This window comes from Colobus angolensis, unplaced genomic scaffold, assembly GCF_000951035.1.
Source record: "Colobus angolensis palliatus isolate OR3802 unplaced genomic scaffold, Cang.pa_1.0 Scaffold87, whole genome shotgun sequence".
NCBI lineage: Eukaryota > Metazoa > Chordata > Mammalia > Primates > Cercopithecidae > Colobus > Colobus angolensis.
Genome location: NW_012122598.1, coordinates 4,162,952 through 4,177,348, shown reverse-complemented (window position 1 = coordinate 4,177,348; position 14,397 = coordinate 4,162,952). Strand labels below are relative to the sequence as shown.

General features: G+C 41.4%; 1 protein-coding gene and 1 pseudogene across 7 annotated transcripts in view; both read right to left on the bottom strand.

Moving 5' to 3' along the window:
* The window catches only part of TFCP2 (transcription factor CP2), a 92,429-nt gene that overhangs the window by 26,182 nt on the left and 51,850 nt on the right, over positions 1–14,397 (bottom strand). For all 6 annotated transcript variants that reach the window (XM_011930652.1, XM_011930651.1, XM_011930653.1 and 3 more), the window contains exons 2-4: positions 4,127–4,278; positions 3,196–3,272; positions 1,862–1,967 (exon numbers count right to left, since the gene is read on the bottom strand). In XM_011930652.1, the coding sequence (XP_011786042.1) occupies positions 1,862–1,967; positions 3,196–3,272; positions 4,127–4,278 (335 nt within the window). The remainder of the gene's footprint in view (positions 1–1,861; positions 1,968–3,195; positions 3,273–4,126; positions 4,279–14,397) is intronic.
* On the bottom strand, positions 9,618–10,892 carry LOC105503636 (annotated as a pseudogene). Its single transcript, XR_001000511.1, has one exon. The product of XR_001000511.1 is annotated as a prohibitin pseudogene (transcript).

Genomic DNA, 14,397 nt, shown 5'->3' with positions numbered 1-14,397 from the left:
GGTGGTGGGCCCCTGTAATCCCAGCTACTCGGGAGGCTGAGGCAGGAGAATTGCTTGAACCTGGGAGGTGGAAGTTGCAGTAAGCTGAGATCATGCCACTGTACTCCAGCCTGGGCGACACAGGGAGACTCCATCTCAAAAAATAAATAAATCAGTAAATAAATAAAAATAAATAAGGAAAGAAAATATATAAATGGCCAATAAGCACATGCAAAGATGCTCAACATTACTAATCATCAGGGAAATGCAAATCAAAACCACAATGAGATACTACTTCACAATCATCAGGATGGATATTATCAAAAAATAGAAAGCAACAGTCCAGGTGCAGTGGCTCACGCCTGTAATCCCAGCACTTTGGGAGGCTGAGGCAGGCAGATCAAGAGGTCAGGAGATTGAGATCACCCTGGCCAACATGTTGAAACCCCATCTCTACTAAAAATACAAAAATTAGCTGAGCGTGGTGGCGCATGCCTGTAATCCCAGCTACTCAGAGGCTGAGGCAGGAGAATCACTTGAACCTGGGAGGCGGGGCTTGTGGTGAGTTGACATCTCGCCATTGCACTCAGGCCTGGGCAACAAGAGCGAAACTCCGTCTCAGGAAAAAAAAAAAAAAAGAAAGAAAGAAAGCAACAAGTGTTGGCAAGGATGGAAGAAACTGGAACTTTTTTTTTTTTTGGGGGACAGCAGAGTCTCGCTCTGTCACCCAGGCTGGAGTGCAGTGGTGTGGTCTCAGCTCACTGCAAGCTGCACCTCCTGGGTTCACACCATTCTCCTGCCTCAGCCTCCTGAGTAGCTGGGACTACAGGCGCCCGCCACCATGCCCAGCTAATTTTTTTGGATTTTTAGTAGAGATGGGGTTTCACCGTGTTAGCCAGGATGATCTCAATCTCCTGACCTCCTGATCTGCCCACCTTGGCTTCCCAAAGTGCTGGGATTACAGGCATGAGCCACCACGCCCAGCCGAAATTGGAACCTTTGAGTACTGCTGGTAGAAATGTAAAATGTGTAGTCACTGTGGAAAGCAATATAGTGGTTTCTAAAAAAAAAATTTAAGGTAGAAATACCATATGACCCAGCAATTCCATTTCTGGATATACATCCAAAAGAATTAAAAGCAGAGACTCAAACACATATTTGTACATCCATGTTCATAGCAGCGTTATTCACAATAGCCAAAAAATGGAATTAAATTAAGTGCCCATCATGGGATGAGTGGATAAACAAAGTGTGGTATATACACACAATGGAATATTATTCAGCCTTACATGGGAAAGAAATGCTAACATATGCTACACCATGAACCTTGAAAACATTATGCGAAGTGAAAAATGCCAGTCACAAAAGGACAAATACTGTATGATTTCATTTATGCAGTACTTAGTAGTCTAATTCATAGAGACAGAAAGGAGAATAGTGGTTACCAGGGGCTGTGAAGAAGGGAGAATGGGGAGTTGTTTAACAGGTACAGACATCCAGTTTTGCAGATAAGGAAAGTTCTGGAGATGGATGATAGTGATGGTTACACAATAATTTGAATGTACTTAATGTTACTGAACTATCCACTTAAAAATTCTTAAAATGATAACTTTCATGTAACATATATTTTACCACAACTTAAAAAACAAAACTAAATCATCCTATGGTTGCTATGGAACTAAAGTGTTTATACTTTCAACTTCAATTTTGGTATCATTTTAACTTGTATTACTTAAAATTTTTTATGCTTAATAAATACTTTCAAGGTTTATACTAATTGAGCTTCACAAGCATATGAATCAAGGTAAACGTCAAATAAAGAAAACCAACTCACAGTCCATAGCTAAAGGCACTTCATAGGCAATAGATTTTCTTAACTCACCTATGTCAAGAATTCTGTCTCCAGGTCGGTTCCACCTCCAACCCTCTAGCTGCTGATGCTCAGTGTACTGTAGCCTTCTGTCATGGAACACCACACGGAATATACTCTAAAAGGATACAACAAAATCAGATGATAACAGGATCTCTTGAAAATCAGTGCTGACAAAGAAAAACTAGCAGGACTCACTGCCAGTTGGTTTCTAAACACAATCTAAAATTATTTTTCTTAAGATCTGCTTCACTCTAAAACCCATACCATACTAAGTGCTATTTCAGGATAAAATTTTATAATTTCTCAGATATAATCTTTTATTTTTTTTTTGAAACGGATTTCGCTCTTGCTGCCCAGGCTGGAGTGCAATGGCACCATCTCAGTTCACGGCAACCTCCGCCTCCCGGGTTCGAGGAATTCTCCTGTTTCAGCCTCCTGAGTAGCTGGGATCATAGGCATGTGCCACCACGCCTGGCTAATTTTGTATTTTCTGTAGAGACAGGGTTTCCCCATGTTGGTCAGGCTGGTCTCAAACTCCCAACCTCAAGTGATCCGCCCGCCTCAGCTTCCCAAAGTGCTGGGACTACAGGCGTAAGCCACCGTACCCAGCCAATTTCTCAGATATAATCTTTATAGTTAACTGGTACCATATTTAAAACTTGGGTTAAACTTCAGTCCAATGGTAAGTAGGCATAAAGGACTCCCCTCTGAAGCATTGCTGCATGCCTCTTCTGTTACACCACGGCTTATCTGGCTTAGCTCTTCAGATGTATATGAAAAACTCACCAAGTGCCCTGCTTGCTAACCCACCACACAACCTGTAAACACTGAGGGTAGGTAGAGCCTATTTCGATCAACTTTCCTTTTGTTACTTTTACTTTGTAGTAGTGTCTGTTAATTCCTCCCATCATCTTTTGACAAAACTCCTGTTTCAATTGTGCTGTGAATTACCACAGACTAAGAGAACTGCTCTTCATCAAAGTAGCTTCTGTTTTCCTCACTATAAGACTAAGTATCAAAAAAGACACTCAGGCTTCTCTGAAGATCTCAAGGAGGTTACTTTACTCCAAAAGAACTTCACTGAGCCAGGGGTGATTACCCTGGACAGGGAGTGGTAAGCGTTCTATTTCTGCAGCTCTGAAAAATTCATGTGAATAGCGGGGCCTACTCTGACCCCAAAGAAATAACACATCAGCTTACCACTCTGCAAACAAATTACGGCACGCAAGAGATACCATCAAGCCCTTGGAAGCAAAAGAACATTAACAACAAAAACAAAAATTTAAAATCACATAAGAATTAATAAAAAAAAATTGTACAGAAGAATGATTTATTCGTTTTACCTTCACCAATTTGCCATTAATTTCTGGAAGTTCTCCAAGTTTCCTATTGTCTAGCATTCGAATTTCATAAGACTGTCCTAGAAGAAAAAGTAATTACATATTATATTCATCACAACTTAACTTTGCTAGATTCAGAAAGAATAAAATTCAGTTGGTTGAATATACAATAGTATAATAATAGTATTAGTAACAACAACTGGAAGCCTTTACTAGATGCTCAGCCCTGTGCCAAGTATTGTCACACATTATCTCATTTAACTGATATACCTTTCTAAGGTATTACCAATCCCATTTTACAGACAAAGAAATTGAAACTTAAAAGAGTTTAGCAACTTGTCCAAGGCCACACAATTGGTAAATAATAGAGCCAGGTAGAGTAATACTTCTCAGACAGTAATCAATGGGAGGGTCTAGGGAACATGATTAGGAAGAGGAAGCTGGGAACTAAAAATGGACAGCTAAGCAAAAGAAGCTAGTAATAGATATCAAGTATGACATTAGAACTCAAATCTCTGAAGTAGGACTTCTAGTTTGATAGGTCACACCAGAAAGATCTAAGTTTTTACATATAAGTGTACCTAATAAAACATCATAAATGGCCGGGTACAGTGGCTCACGCCTGTAATCCCAGCACTTTGGGAGGCCGAGGTGGGCAGATCAGGAGGTCAGGAGATCCAGATCATCCTGGCTAACACGGTGAAACCCGTGTTAGCCAGGCGTGGTGGCACATGCCTGTGGTCCCAGCTACTCAGGAGGCTGAGGCAGGAGAATGGCGTGAACTCAGGAGGTAGAGCTTGCAGTGAGCTGAGATTGCGCCACTGCACTCCAGCCTGGGCGACTCTGTCCCCCCCAATCTCAAAAAAAAAAAAAAAAAAAAACTCATAAATACTGTAGGCCTGCAATAGTACTAATGAATGAGGAAGCATCTAACCTTGATTGAGATACGTTAGGGTTTCATCATGGAGTTTCACTGCTGGAGAGGTAGCAGCACAAAGCACATATTGAAAAGGCAGGATTTTATTCTCATTATCAGGAGGCAAACTTGACTCTTCTTGCTTAAAAATGGGCAATGCAAGGACATCACTAAAATAAAACAAATGATTCACATTAAATATCTGGCAATTGTGCAAAGGCAGGTTTATTGTTAAATAATTTAATTGCAATGCTTTGGAAAGCCATAAACATTACTCACCTTGGTGGAGTTTCACCCCAACAATTCCATTTAGATTACCTGCTGTGATATCCCCCTGACCACAATAGTGTGGGTGATGACAGATATTCACTGCTAAAACCACTAAGTGTTAAAGAGAATGTTTCTAGGAATCATAGACTGGGGTTCCTAAAAGGACTCTGGAAATTATAAACAGAGTTCTAAAATGTATAAATCTAGGACACTCAGTAATGTCTTTGTTCTCAGAAAGGCAACAACTGTACTACCTGTATAACCATATCAGCTGATTTTCTATAAGGACTAAAATAACTTCTACAATTCCTTAGAAGCCACATGAAAAGGACAAATCAATAACGAGTATATATTTCAAGGTCATCTTACATTCTGGGGAATAACAACTAATACTGAGATATTCCTACAAGCCATTTCCTCTAAGAAAAAGCTTATTGTATCTATCAGTTTATCTAAACTTGCAAACCAAAGACATACATCCATCCTTTGTCAGTAGGAATGTAAAACCACACTCTCATCCTTTGTCAGTAGGAATGTACAATGACATAAACACTTTAGGAAAAGGTTTGGCAATTTTTTATAAAATTAAACATGCAGCCAGGCGCAGTGGCTCATGCCTATAATCCCAGCACTTTGGGAGGCCAAGATGGGCAGATAACCTAAGGTCCGGAGTTCGAGACTCGGCTGACCAACATGGCGAAACCGTGTCTCTATTGAAAATACAAAATTAGCCAGGAGTGGTGGCGCATGCCTGTATTCCCAGCTATTCGGGAGGCTGAGGCAGGAGAATTGCTTGAACCCAGGAGATGGAGGTTGCGGTGAGCTGAGATGGTGCCATTGCACTTCAGCCTGGGCAGCAAAAGCCAAACTCCATCTCAAAAAAAAAAAAAATTAATTAAAATTTTAAATTAATCAGGCATCTACTGACCCCAGCAGTTCCACCCATTGGTACTTATCCAAGAAAAATGAAAACATAAGTCCACCGAAGACTTGTTATAAATGTCCACAGCATAAAAGCAAAAACTAGGCCAGGCGCAGTGGCTCACACCTGTAATCCCAGCACTTCGGGAGGCTGAGGTGGGTGGATCACCTGAGGTCAGGAGTTTGAGACCAGCCTGGCCAACATGGTGAAACTCCGTCTCTACCAAAAATACAAAAATTAGCTGGGTGTGGTGGTGCAGGCCTGTGGTCTCAGATACTTGGGAGGCTGAGGCAGGAGAATTACTTGACCTCAGGAGGCAAGAGGTGCAGTGAGCCAAGATCGTGGCGCTGCATTCCAGCCTGGGCAACAGAACAAGATTCTGTCTCAAAAAAAAAAAAAAAAAAAAAAAACTGGAAAGAAGCTCAATGTTCATGAGTAAGAGAATGGATGTACAAACCATGGTATATCCATACAATGAACTACTCAGTGAAACAAAGGAATGCAACATGGATGAATCTCACAGATATAATGCTCAACAAAAAAAGCCAGACACAAAGAATGCATAATGCATGGTTCTGTTTATATGACAGTCTAAAACAGGCAGAGCCGAAGAGAACAATGGTTTCCTGGTGCGGCAGGGGATGACTTGGAAGGTATATAAGGGAACTCTGTAGGGAGATGAATATGTTTTATACTATGATAGGTCTGCTACACAGTTGTAACTCTAACAGCTTATTTTTGCATCTCACTGTAAATGAATTTTACCTAAAAAAAAAAATTTATTGAATAGAAGATGGGGAATAGGTAGAAGTAAAACTAATGAAAGAGGGCTAGGTGTGGTGGCTCACGCCTGTAACTCCACCACTTTGGGAGGCCAACGCAGGTGGATCACTTGAGGCCAGGAGTTCAAGACCAGCCTGGCCAACATGGTGAAACCCCATCTCTACTATTAATGGAAATACAAAAGTTAGCTGGGTGTGGAGACACACATCTGTAATCCCAGCTATGTGGGAGGCTGAGGCACGAGAATCGCTTGAGCCAAGATTGTGCCACTGTACTCCAACCTGGGTGACATAGTGAGACTGTGTCTGAAAAAAAAAAAAAGATAAAAAGAGTAGTAACATGTTGATGACTGTTAAAGCAAGGTGATGAGTATAAGAGGGTTCATCATATAATTCTGTTTACTTCGTATATGTTTGAAATTTTCCACAGTAAAGTTTTTTTAAAAAAAGAAAAAATATACATAGGCCACAGAGTACATCTGGGTACAAAAGAAAAAGAACAGGGCACATGAAATAAAAGAAACAATTAAGATTCCCTTGGCCGGGCACGGTATGGCTCACGCCTATAATCGCAGCACTTTGGGAGGTCAAGGCGGGCAGATTACTTGAGGTCAGAAGTTGGAGACCAGCCTGGCTAACGTGGTAAAACCCCGTCTCTACTAAAAATACAAAAATTAGCCAGGTGTGGTGGCGCGTGCCTGTAGTCCCAGCTACTCAGGAGGTTGAGGCAGGAGAATTGCTTGAACCCGGGAGGTGGAGGTTGCAGAGAGCCGAGATCACGCCACTGCACTGAAGCCCGGGAGACAGAGCGAGACTCCATCTAAAAAAAAAAAAAAAATTCATCTAAAAAAAAAAAAATTCCCCCCAAAAGATTAGAAGTCAGCAATCCAGCGATTTTTTTTTTTTTAGACAGTCTCGCTCTGTCTCCCAGGCTTGAGTGCAGTGGCACGATCTTGGCTCTCTGCAACCTCCACCTCCCGGGTTCAAGCGATTCTCCTGCCACAGCCTTCCAAGTAGCTGGGACTACAGGCACATGCCACCACGCCTGGCTAACTTCTGTATTTTTAGTAGAGACAAGGTTTCACCATGTTGGCCAGGCTGGTCTCAAACTCCTGACCTCAAGTGATCCGCCCACCTCGGCCTCCCAAAGTGCTAGGATTATAGGTGTGAGCCACCTCACCCAGCCCAGAGATTCTTGTTAACATTCCCCATGTTCAAAATGGAATACATTCAAACCTTTACCTATAATTTAAATATTAAGCTTATAAAGAGACCAAAATGCTTCTTTTTAACCATTCACAGATGAAAAAGCAACTCTTTATATGTACCTATATCCCTCACCAGTACACACATTTTCCCCAATACATCAGATTACAGGGTCACTACCTTCAGGCAAAGACACTATTGACAGAAAGTTGACTACACTCTTGTGAATTTTACAGACAGTATTATAAATTATTACTGGAAAATAAAACAAGTAGCAAATGTTCTGATTATTGACTTCACACACAGGTATAATACAAATTTACTGGCATGAACACTAAAAAAAGGAGGGGTGGAAGAGAAGAAAATTTTTCTTTCTGTTGATGTCTGAATAACAATAATATGTTATTATTTGAATCCAGTAAGACTTGATGCAAACCAGTTTTCATTAAACAGTTTTCTTTTTTTCTTTTTCTTTTTTTTTGAGACAGAGTCTCCCTCTGTCACCCAGGCTGGAGTGCAGTGACACCATCTCGGCTCACTGCAGCCTCTGCCTCCTGGGTTCAAGTGATTCTCCTGCCTCAGCCTCCCGAGTAGCTGGGATTACAGGCGTGTGCCACCTTGCCCAGCTAAATTTTTTTTGTATTTTTAGTAGAAATGGGTTTTTACCATGTTAGCCATGCTGTTCTCAAACTCCTGACCTCAGGTAATCTGCCCACCTCAGCCTCACAAAGTGCTGGGATTACAGGCGTGAGCCACCGCAGCCGGCCTATGAAACAGTTTTCTCATCGTTAAAAAATATTTCAACGGCCAGAAACATAAAAGGCACTTTCTTTTCCTTAGGCTTTGCTCATATGAGTTCAGAGTGGAGAATGTTGAGGGAATCTTTCTTCCTGTCCATATTAATTTTTTTCCACATGAAACATATTGTTCCCTTGAGACTATTTACAACTGTAGAAACAGAGTTTTCTAAAAAATTACTCTGTTCTAGTTCTTTTATTTCTCAAGATCAGGAAGTTACCAGTGCTCTCGTAACAAAAAGTATAGAAAATAAAATAAACACCACCAAACTTAACACAGTGTTAGCATTTGGAAGCCTTTTCTGTCTTATCATTCTCAAATACATCACATCTGATGATTCCTTAAAAGATCAGTAAAGATTACCAGATATCAAGGCAAATAGGATTTTGAAACATAGCAACAGTTCAACCTTTATGAATGTAGGGTGGCTATTTTTTCTTCTCAAGTATCACTACCAACCAAGGTTAATAAACAGCAACCATTCCTAGTCTTCTCAGGATCATGTGGCATTACACCTAACCCATGACTAAGCAAAGGATTGTCATCTGGGGCTAGAATTCTAAAACTGATTCTCAAAGTTACCCCTAAAACTAACTCAAAACAGTACAGCCAAACCAAATACACAAGACTATATTTCCTCATCAGAGAGTTTAAGATCTATAAACCCCAAACATATTTCAATTATTCATAATCTTGCTACACTGCATTTCTTTTAGTCTGCTGTGGGAGCGAAAGTACCATTCAGTTCCACATTCCTAGAGATAGAGGCTAAAGGTCACTGGAAATATAATTCTAGGTCCCTATTTATACCAAAACAAAAACAAGTGCATCCAGAAAGAAACGGTTTTGGAAATCCAAGTCTGCTCTTCCTTAGAGGTGAGTTTAGATAAGGAAAACCCAAACCCATTCTGGTAGATTCTAAGTAGCTGCTGCCAATGTATAATTTAACATTTTATTATATTTTCTGATTGCTTTATGCATTTAGTTCATTTCTTTTTTTTTAAATTTTTTATTTTTTGTAGAAATGGAGGTCTTGCTATGTTGCCCAGAGTGGTCTCAAACTCCAAGCCTCAAGTAATCCTCCCACCTCTTCTCCCAAAGTGTTGGGATCACAGGCATGAGCCACTGTGCCTGGATTAATTAATTTCAATGAACCATAAGCTATTTGAAAGGAAGACTTCTCTTCCCTGTTCTTAGCAAATATTCACTGATATGATGTATACTTTTGTTTTGTTAAATAAAAACTATAGGAGGCCACTAAACTCCTATATTAGGCCCCAACAAAGCAGACTAAAAATAAAAATGGAGTCATTCTACATTGTTCTACATTGTTAAACCTAAACTAAGCTATCTTATCTTCTAAGAAATCAGGAGAGACAGAACACCTAATGTCCCAAACAGGACAGTTTAAATCTTCAAACAGCACGATAATGAAGTTCTCTCTGCTTTAATCCTCACACAAAAATAGTAGCCTGAAGTAGCCTGATGTTAACCAACCAGCCACTTTTCTTTTTTTCTTTTTTGAGGGGGTCTCACTCTGTCACCCAGGCTGGGGTACAGTAGCATGATCAAAGTTCACTGCTGCCTTCCATTCCTGGGTTCAAGGGATCCTCCAGCCTCCCAAGTAGCTGGGACTACAGGTGTGCACCACCATGTCTGGCTAATTCTTAAATTTTTTGTAGAGATGGGGTCTGATCAAGTTGCTCAGGTTGGTCTTGAACTCCTGACCTCAAGCTCTTCTCTCTTAGCCTCCCAAAGTGCTAGAATCACCGGCATGAGCCACCTGGCCCAATCAGTTATTTTTTTCTTCTTCTTCTTCTTTTTTTTTTTTTTAGAGTTCTGAAGTGATTTTACTTTTATTTCCTTCACTTTAAGCCAATTATGAAATTTCACCATGATTTCTGGGGTGTGGGGGGAAGGCGGTGTTTAAGAATCATCGGGGCTGTGGCCTAGTCAGCCTGCAGAGGTGCAGGCAGGGTAGGCCCTCATGGGGCAGCCGGAGGAGCACGGACTGCCCTGCCAGCAGGTAGGTCATGTTCCGAGAGCGTGAGAGCTGTTAACGCAACGTCCTCCGCGGCTTCCAGTTTGCACAGCTCGATCAGACCGTCCCCTGCCATGGCCAGTGAGTTGGCAATCAGCTCGGCTGCCTTGGAGTCGCCCTCAGCAGAGACCATGGCCACCTTTTTCTGCTGCTCAGCCTTTTCCATCATAAATCTGGCCCTCTCTGCTTCCTGCTGAGCCACCTGTTTGGCTTCCTCCGCTTCTGTGAACTCCTTCCCAAAGGTCAGATATGTCAAGGACACATCGTCCAGGATGAGCCCAAATGGGGCTGCTTGCTCTGTAAGGTCGATGCTCACCTGCCTGGAGACCAGCTCTCTCTGGGTGATTACTTCTCCAGCATCAAAGCGAGCCACCACTGACTTGAGGATCTCAGTCGTGATGGACGGCAGCGCACACTCATCATAGGCCTCTCTGATGCTGGTGAAGATGCAGGAAGCCGGCTAGCGACGGGCGGGAAGATGATGCGCAGTGTGATGTTGACATTCTGTAAATCTTTGCTACCAGTGATGACTGGTACATGATGTGGTGGAGAAAGGCAGTCAAAGATAATTGGTTTCTGTACCCATGGGATGAGAAAGTGAGTCCCTTCCCCTACCACAATGTCCTGTCATTTTTGTCCTGGAATCAGTCAAAGATGACAGCTCTGTGCCCAGCATCCACATTATATAAGGCAGAGTTCACATGCCTCCTGCAACAGCTAAGGTCAAGCCAAACTTACCATGGACTCAAACACTTTGGCAGACATTGTTTTCTTCTGCGGGACCCTCTCGCACCTGCTTCCACTCTGCCCTCCACATGAATCAATCAGTTATTTCTCTATTGTTCTCTCTCCCTCTCCTAGCCTTACAAGAAAAAGTAACTAATACACTGTTCTTTGCTTCTGCTTCCTTTAGCCCTTCTGTCTAACCTCTTCTGCTCAGCTCACTGGAACATTACTATATTTTATGGAATGATGTCTTACTCAATTCTAGAATCACAAAGAAAGCCAACTGAGATCTTTTAAATTTGCTATAATTCTATCCTTTGACAGGTTGTTTGCATTCACCACAACACTCAGCACTATATACACTATAATCATTTTGGAATTTTTGATCTTACCCTATCTCTGATCAAAATATAAAGATACAGAAATCACAGGCTGGGCGTGGTGGCTCACACCTATAATCCCACCACTTTCAGAGGCCGAGGCGGGTGGATCACGTGAGGTCAGGAGATCAAGACCATCCTGGCCAACATGGTGAAATCCCGCCTCTACTAAAAATGCAAAAATTGGCCGGGCACGGTGGCTCACGCCTGTAATCCCAGCACTGGGAGACTGAGGTGGGAGGATCACGAGGTCAGGAGATCAAGATCATCCTGGCTAACATGGTGAAACCCTGTCTCTACTAAAAAATACAACAAAAATTAGCCGGGCGTGGTGTTGGACACCTGTAGTTCCAGCTACTCAGCAGGCTGAGGCAAGAGAATGGCGTGAACACAGAAGGCGGAGCTTGCAGTGAGCCAAGATTGCGCCACTGCACTCCAGCCTGGGCAACAGAGCGAGACTGTCTCAAAAAAAAAAAAAAAAAAGCAAAAATGAGCGGGGCGTGGCAGTGTGCGCCTGTAGTCTCAGCTACTCAGGAGGCTGAGGCAGGAAAATTGCTTGAACCCAGGGGCGGAGGCTTCAGTGAGCCAAGATCGCGCCACTACACTGCAGCCTGGTGACAGAGCGAGACTCCATCTCAAAAAAAAAAAAAAAAAGACATAGAAATCACACCTGTTAAAAGGACAAGTTGAGTATATGTTAAAAATGTATACCCCTAAATGGAAATCCAAACCTGAGCATGAAGTCATAGCAGAAAGCAACTGAGTGAAAGGAAGAGGAATAGAAGCAATATCAGGAGTGATCTTTCTTGAATGTAACTAAGATTCCACAATGAGCTGCTTCACAGTCCCCTGAGGTATAAATTACCCTTTTGAGAAAGGGCAGCCCCTGAATGGTCTCTACTAATTCATAACTGTGGTTTAGCTTTCTTCCTTCAGGCCTACCAGCTGTTTGAGATGCCCTGTTCTAGAAAGAGCCTAGAAAAGGGAGAAGGAGAAGGTTGAAGAGTGTTACCTTAAGTAAGAAAGGCAGTAGACAGCATCTAAGGAACTTAGAAGCTAACTTGGGACAATAAGATGTCATGAACTTCAACTTTCCTATTTGTAACCCTCATTTAGCTTCCACTAAATGAGAATAAAGCATTTGAAACAAAAGCATGCTAACATCCCTATGTTAGCTACAGCATGAAAGGGCAAGAGCTGAAGAGACTACACTCTACTCTAAGGCCAGCTTCAAAAGACAAAAAATATCCAGCAAACAATTGACCACAACAACTTTAAGAAAATAGACTGATTTTCTGGGATTTGTGGGAAGGATGTAAGGTCAGATCAGGGAGGAGACCTGGCAAGGACAGATGGCCCTGTGATTTTACCATAAAGCCAGTGATGATAAAAGATTTCTGCTACGGAAAAATCTCATACAACTAAAAAGCAGCATACAAGATTTTTTAAATTTGCCTTGCTAATTATTCTATCATCCAGAAGGTAGACGAAATGAGTAGAATTATAATTTGGAACCTAATCTGAATAAGAAGAAATTGATCAGAAAAGAAGTAGTGGATGCCTCAAAAGAAAACAACCAAGGCAGACAGGCAGGCAGAAGGGCAAGGGGCACAGCTAGATGCAGCAACTAGACTCTGAGAACAGGCTTCAACCAGTCAAGGAGACAGGACCTAAGGCTGAGGTGCTAAAAGGGAAGACAACAGGATTGAGGTTCTCAAAAATGAAATTCTGGCAATCTCACATTATTTAAGATAGATGGGGGAAAAAAGAAGGGGCTTATCTAAAGAGACTAGCTGGAAAGCTCACCAATCAACTCAGAATTAGACAGACATACACAACATATATAAAAAGAAACTATTTTTAAAAATTGCACTGATGTGTCACCAAGAAGGAAGCTGAAGCTGAAGCCCAGAATGTGCTGAGACTTGCAAAAAAGGTAAGGAAGACACAGGCCCATTCTTTGATGTAAATAGCATATTACCAATTAATATAAAGCAGAGACATAACATCTCAATTCCTGTTTTTCTTCTATCTTTTCTGACAAGAAAAATCATCTTGAAAGTAGAAAGAAGAAATATTAGGAAAACTAGATTACTGACCAAGATAAATAAGGAGACTGTCAAAGAGTGCCTATCTGTCTAAATGAATAAAAAATTCCTGGATGAATTCTATACCAGAGAACTTGAAGAATCTGCAGATGAGACCCATGAGTGACACTCTGGAAACCCAGACAAGTCTCATGATTCTAACAACCCCAAATATCACATTAGCTTTGTGTGTCTGCAGAAGCAATTTTCTTTTCTTTTCTGGTTTTTGTTTGTTTGTTTTTTTGAGACGGAATTTCACTCTGTTGTCCAGGCTGGAGTGCAGTGGTGCGATCTTGGTTCACTGCAACCTCTGCCTCCCAGGTTCAAGCAATTCTCCTGCCTCAGCCTCCTGAGTAGCTGGGATTACATGTACGCACCACCATGCCCAGCTAATTTTTGTATTTTAGTAGAGATGGGGTTTTACCATGTTGGCCAGGTTGGCCTCAAACTCCTGACCTCAAGTGATCCACCCAACTCAGCCTCCCAAAGTGCTGGGATTACAGGTGTGAGCCACCATGCCCAGCCTGCAGAAACAATTTTCAAAAAGAAGGGAGAATATATTCTCCGTACCTTATACTAGAGTTGATGTGATGTGCAGAACAAGCAAGACTGCAGAACAGGTTACTAAAAGAATAGTTCATTAACAAAAACTAGTATCAGGAACATCTAGAAGCCATAACCAAACTCCATTTTCCTTTTTTTATATGGTTAGGCCAGCAAATGCTATAGGCATAAATATAGTATCTGGATTTCAGCAAGGCATAAAATAAAATCTCTCTTGATATCACTGTGCAAAGGGAAAAAATATGAATTTTTTAACTTGAAAGTTAAGTAGCTTCACAGATAATTATACAACTGTACCTAAAGAGTTGCAGATAAATCTGGAAGAAGGCTCAGTAGTATGCAACAGGGCCCAGAGTCACCTGTCCTTTGCAACGTTTTTTAATTTTTTAATTTTTTTATTTTTATTTTTTAATATACTAATAATGTTTATTGAGGGAATCAGGATAAAACTAAAATAACAGACAAAGTACGTAAGAAAGAGGGGTAATTGAAGTGAAGGCATTTTTTTTTTTT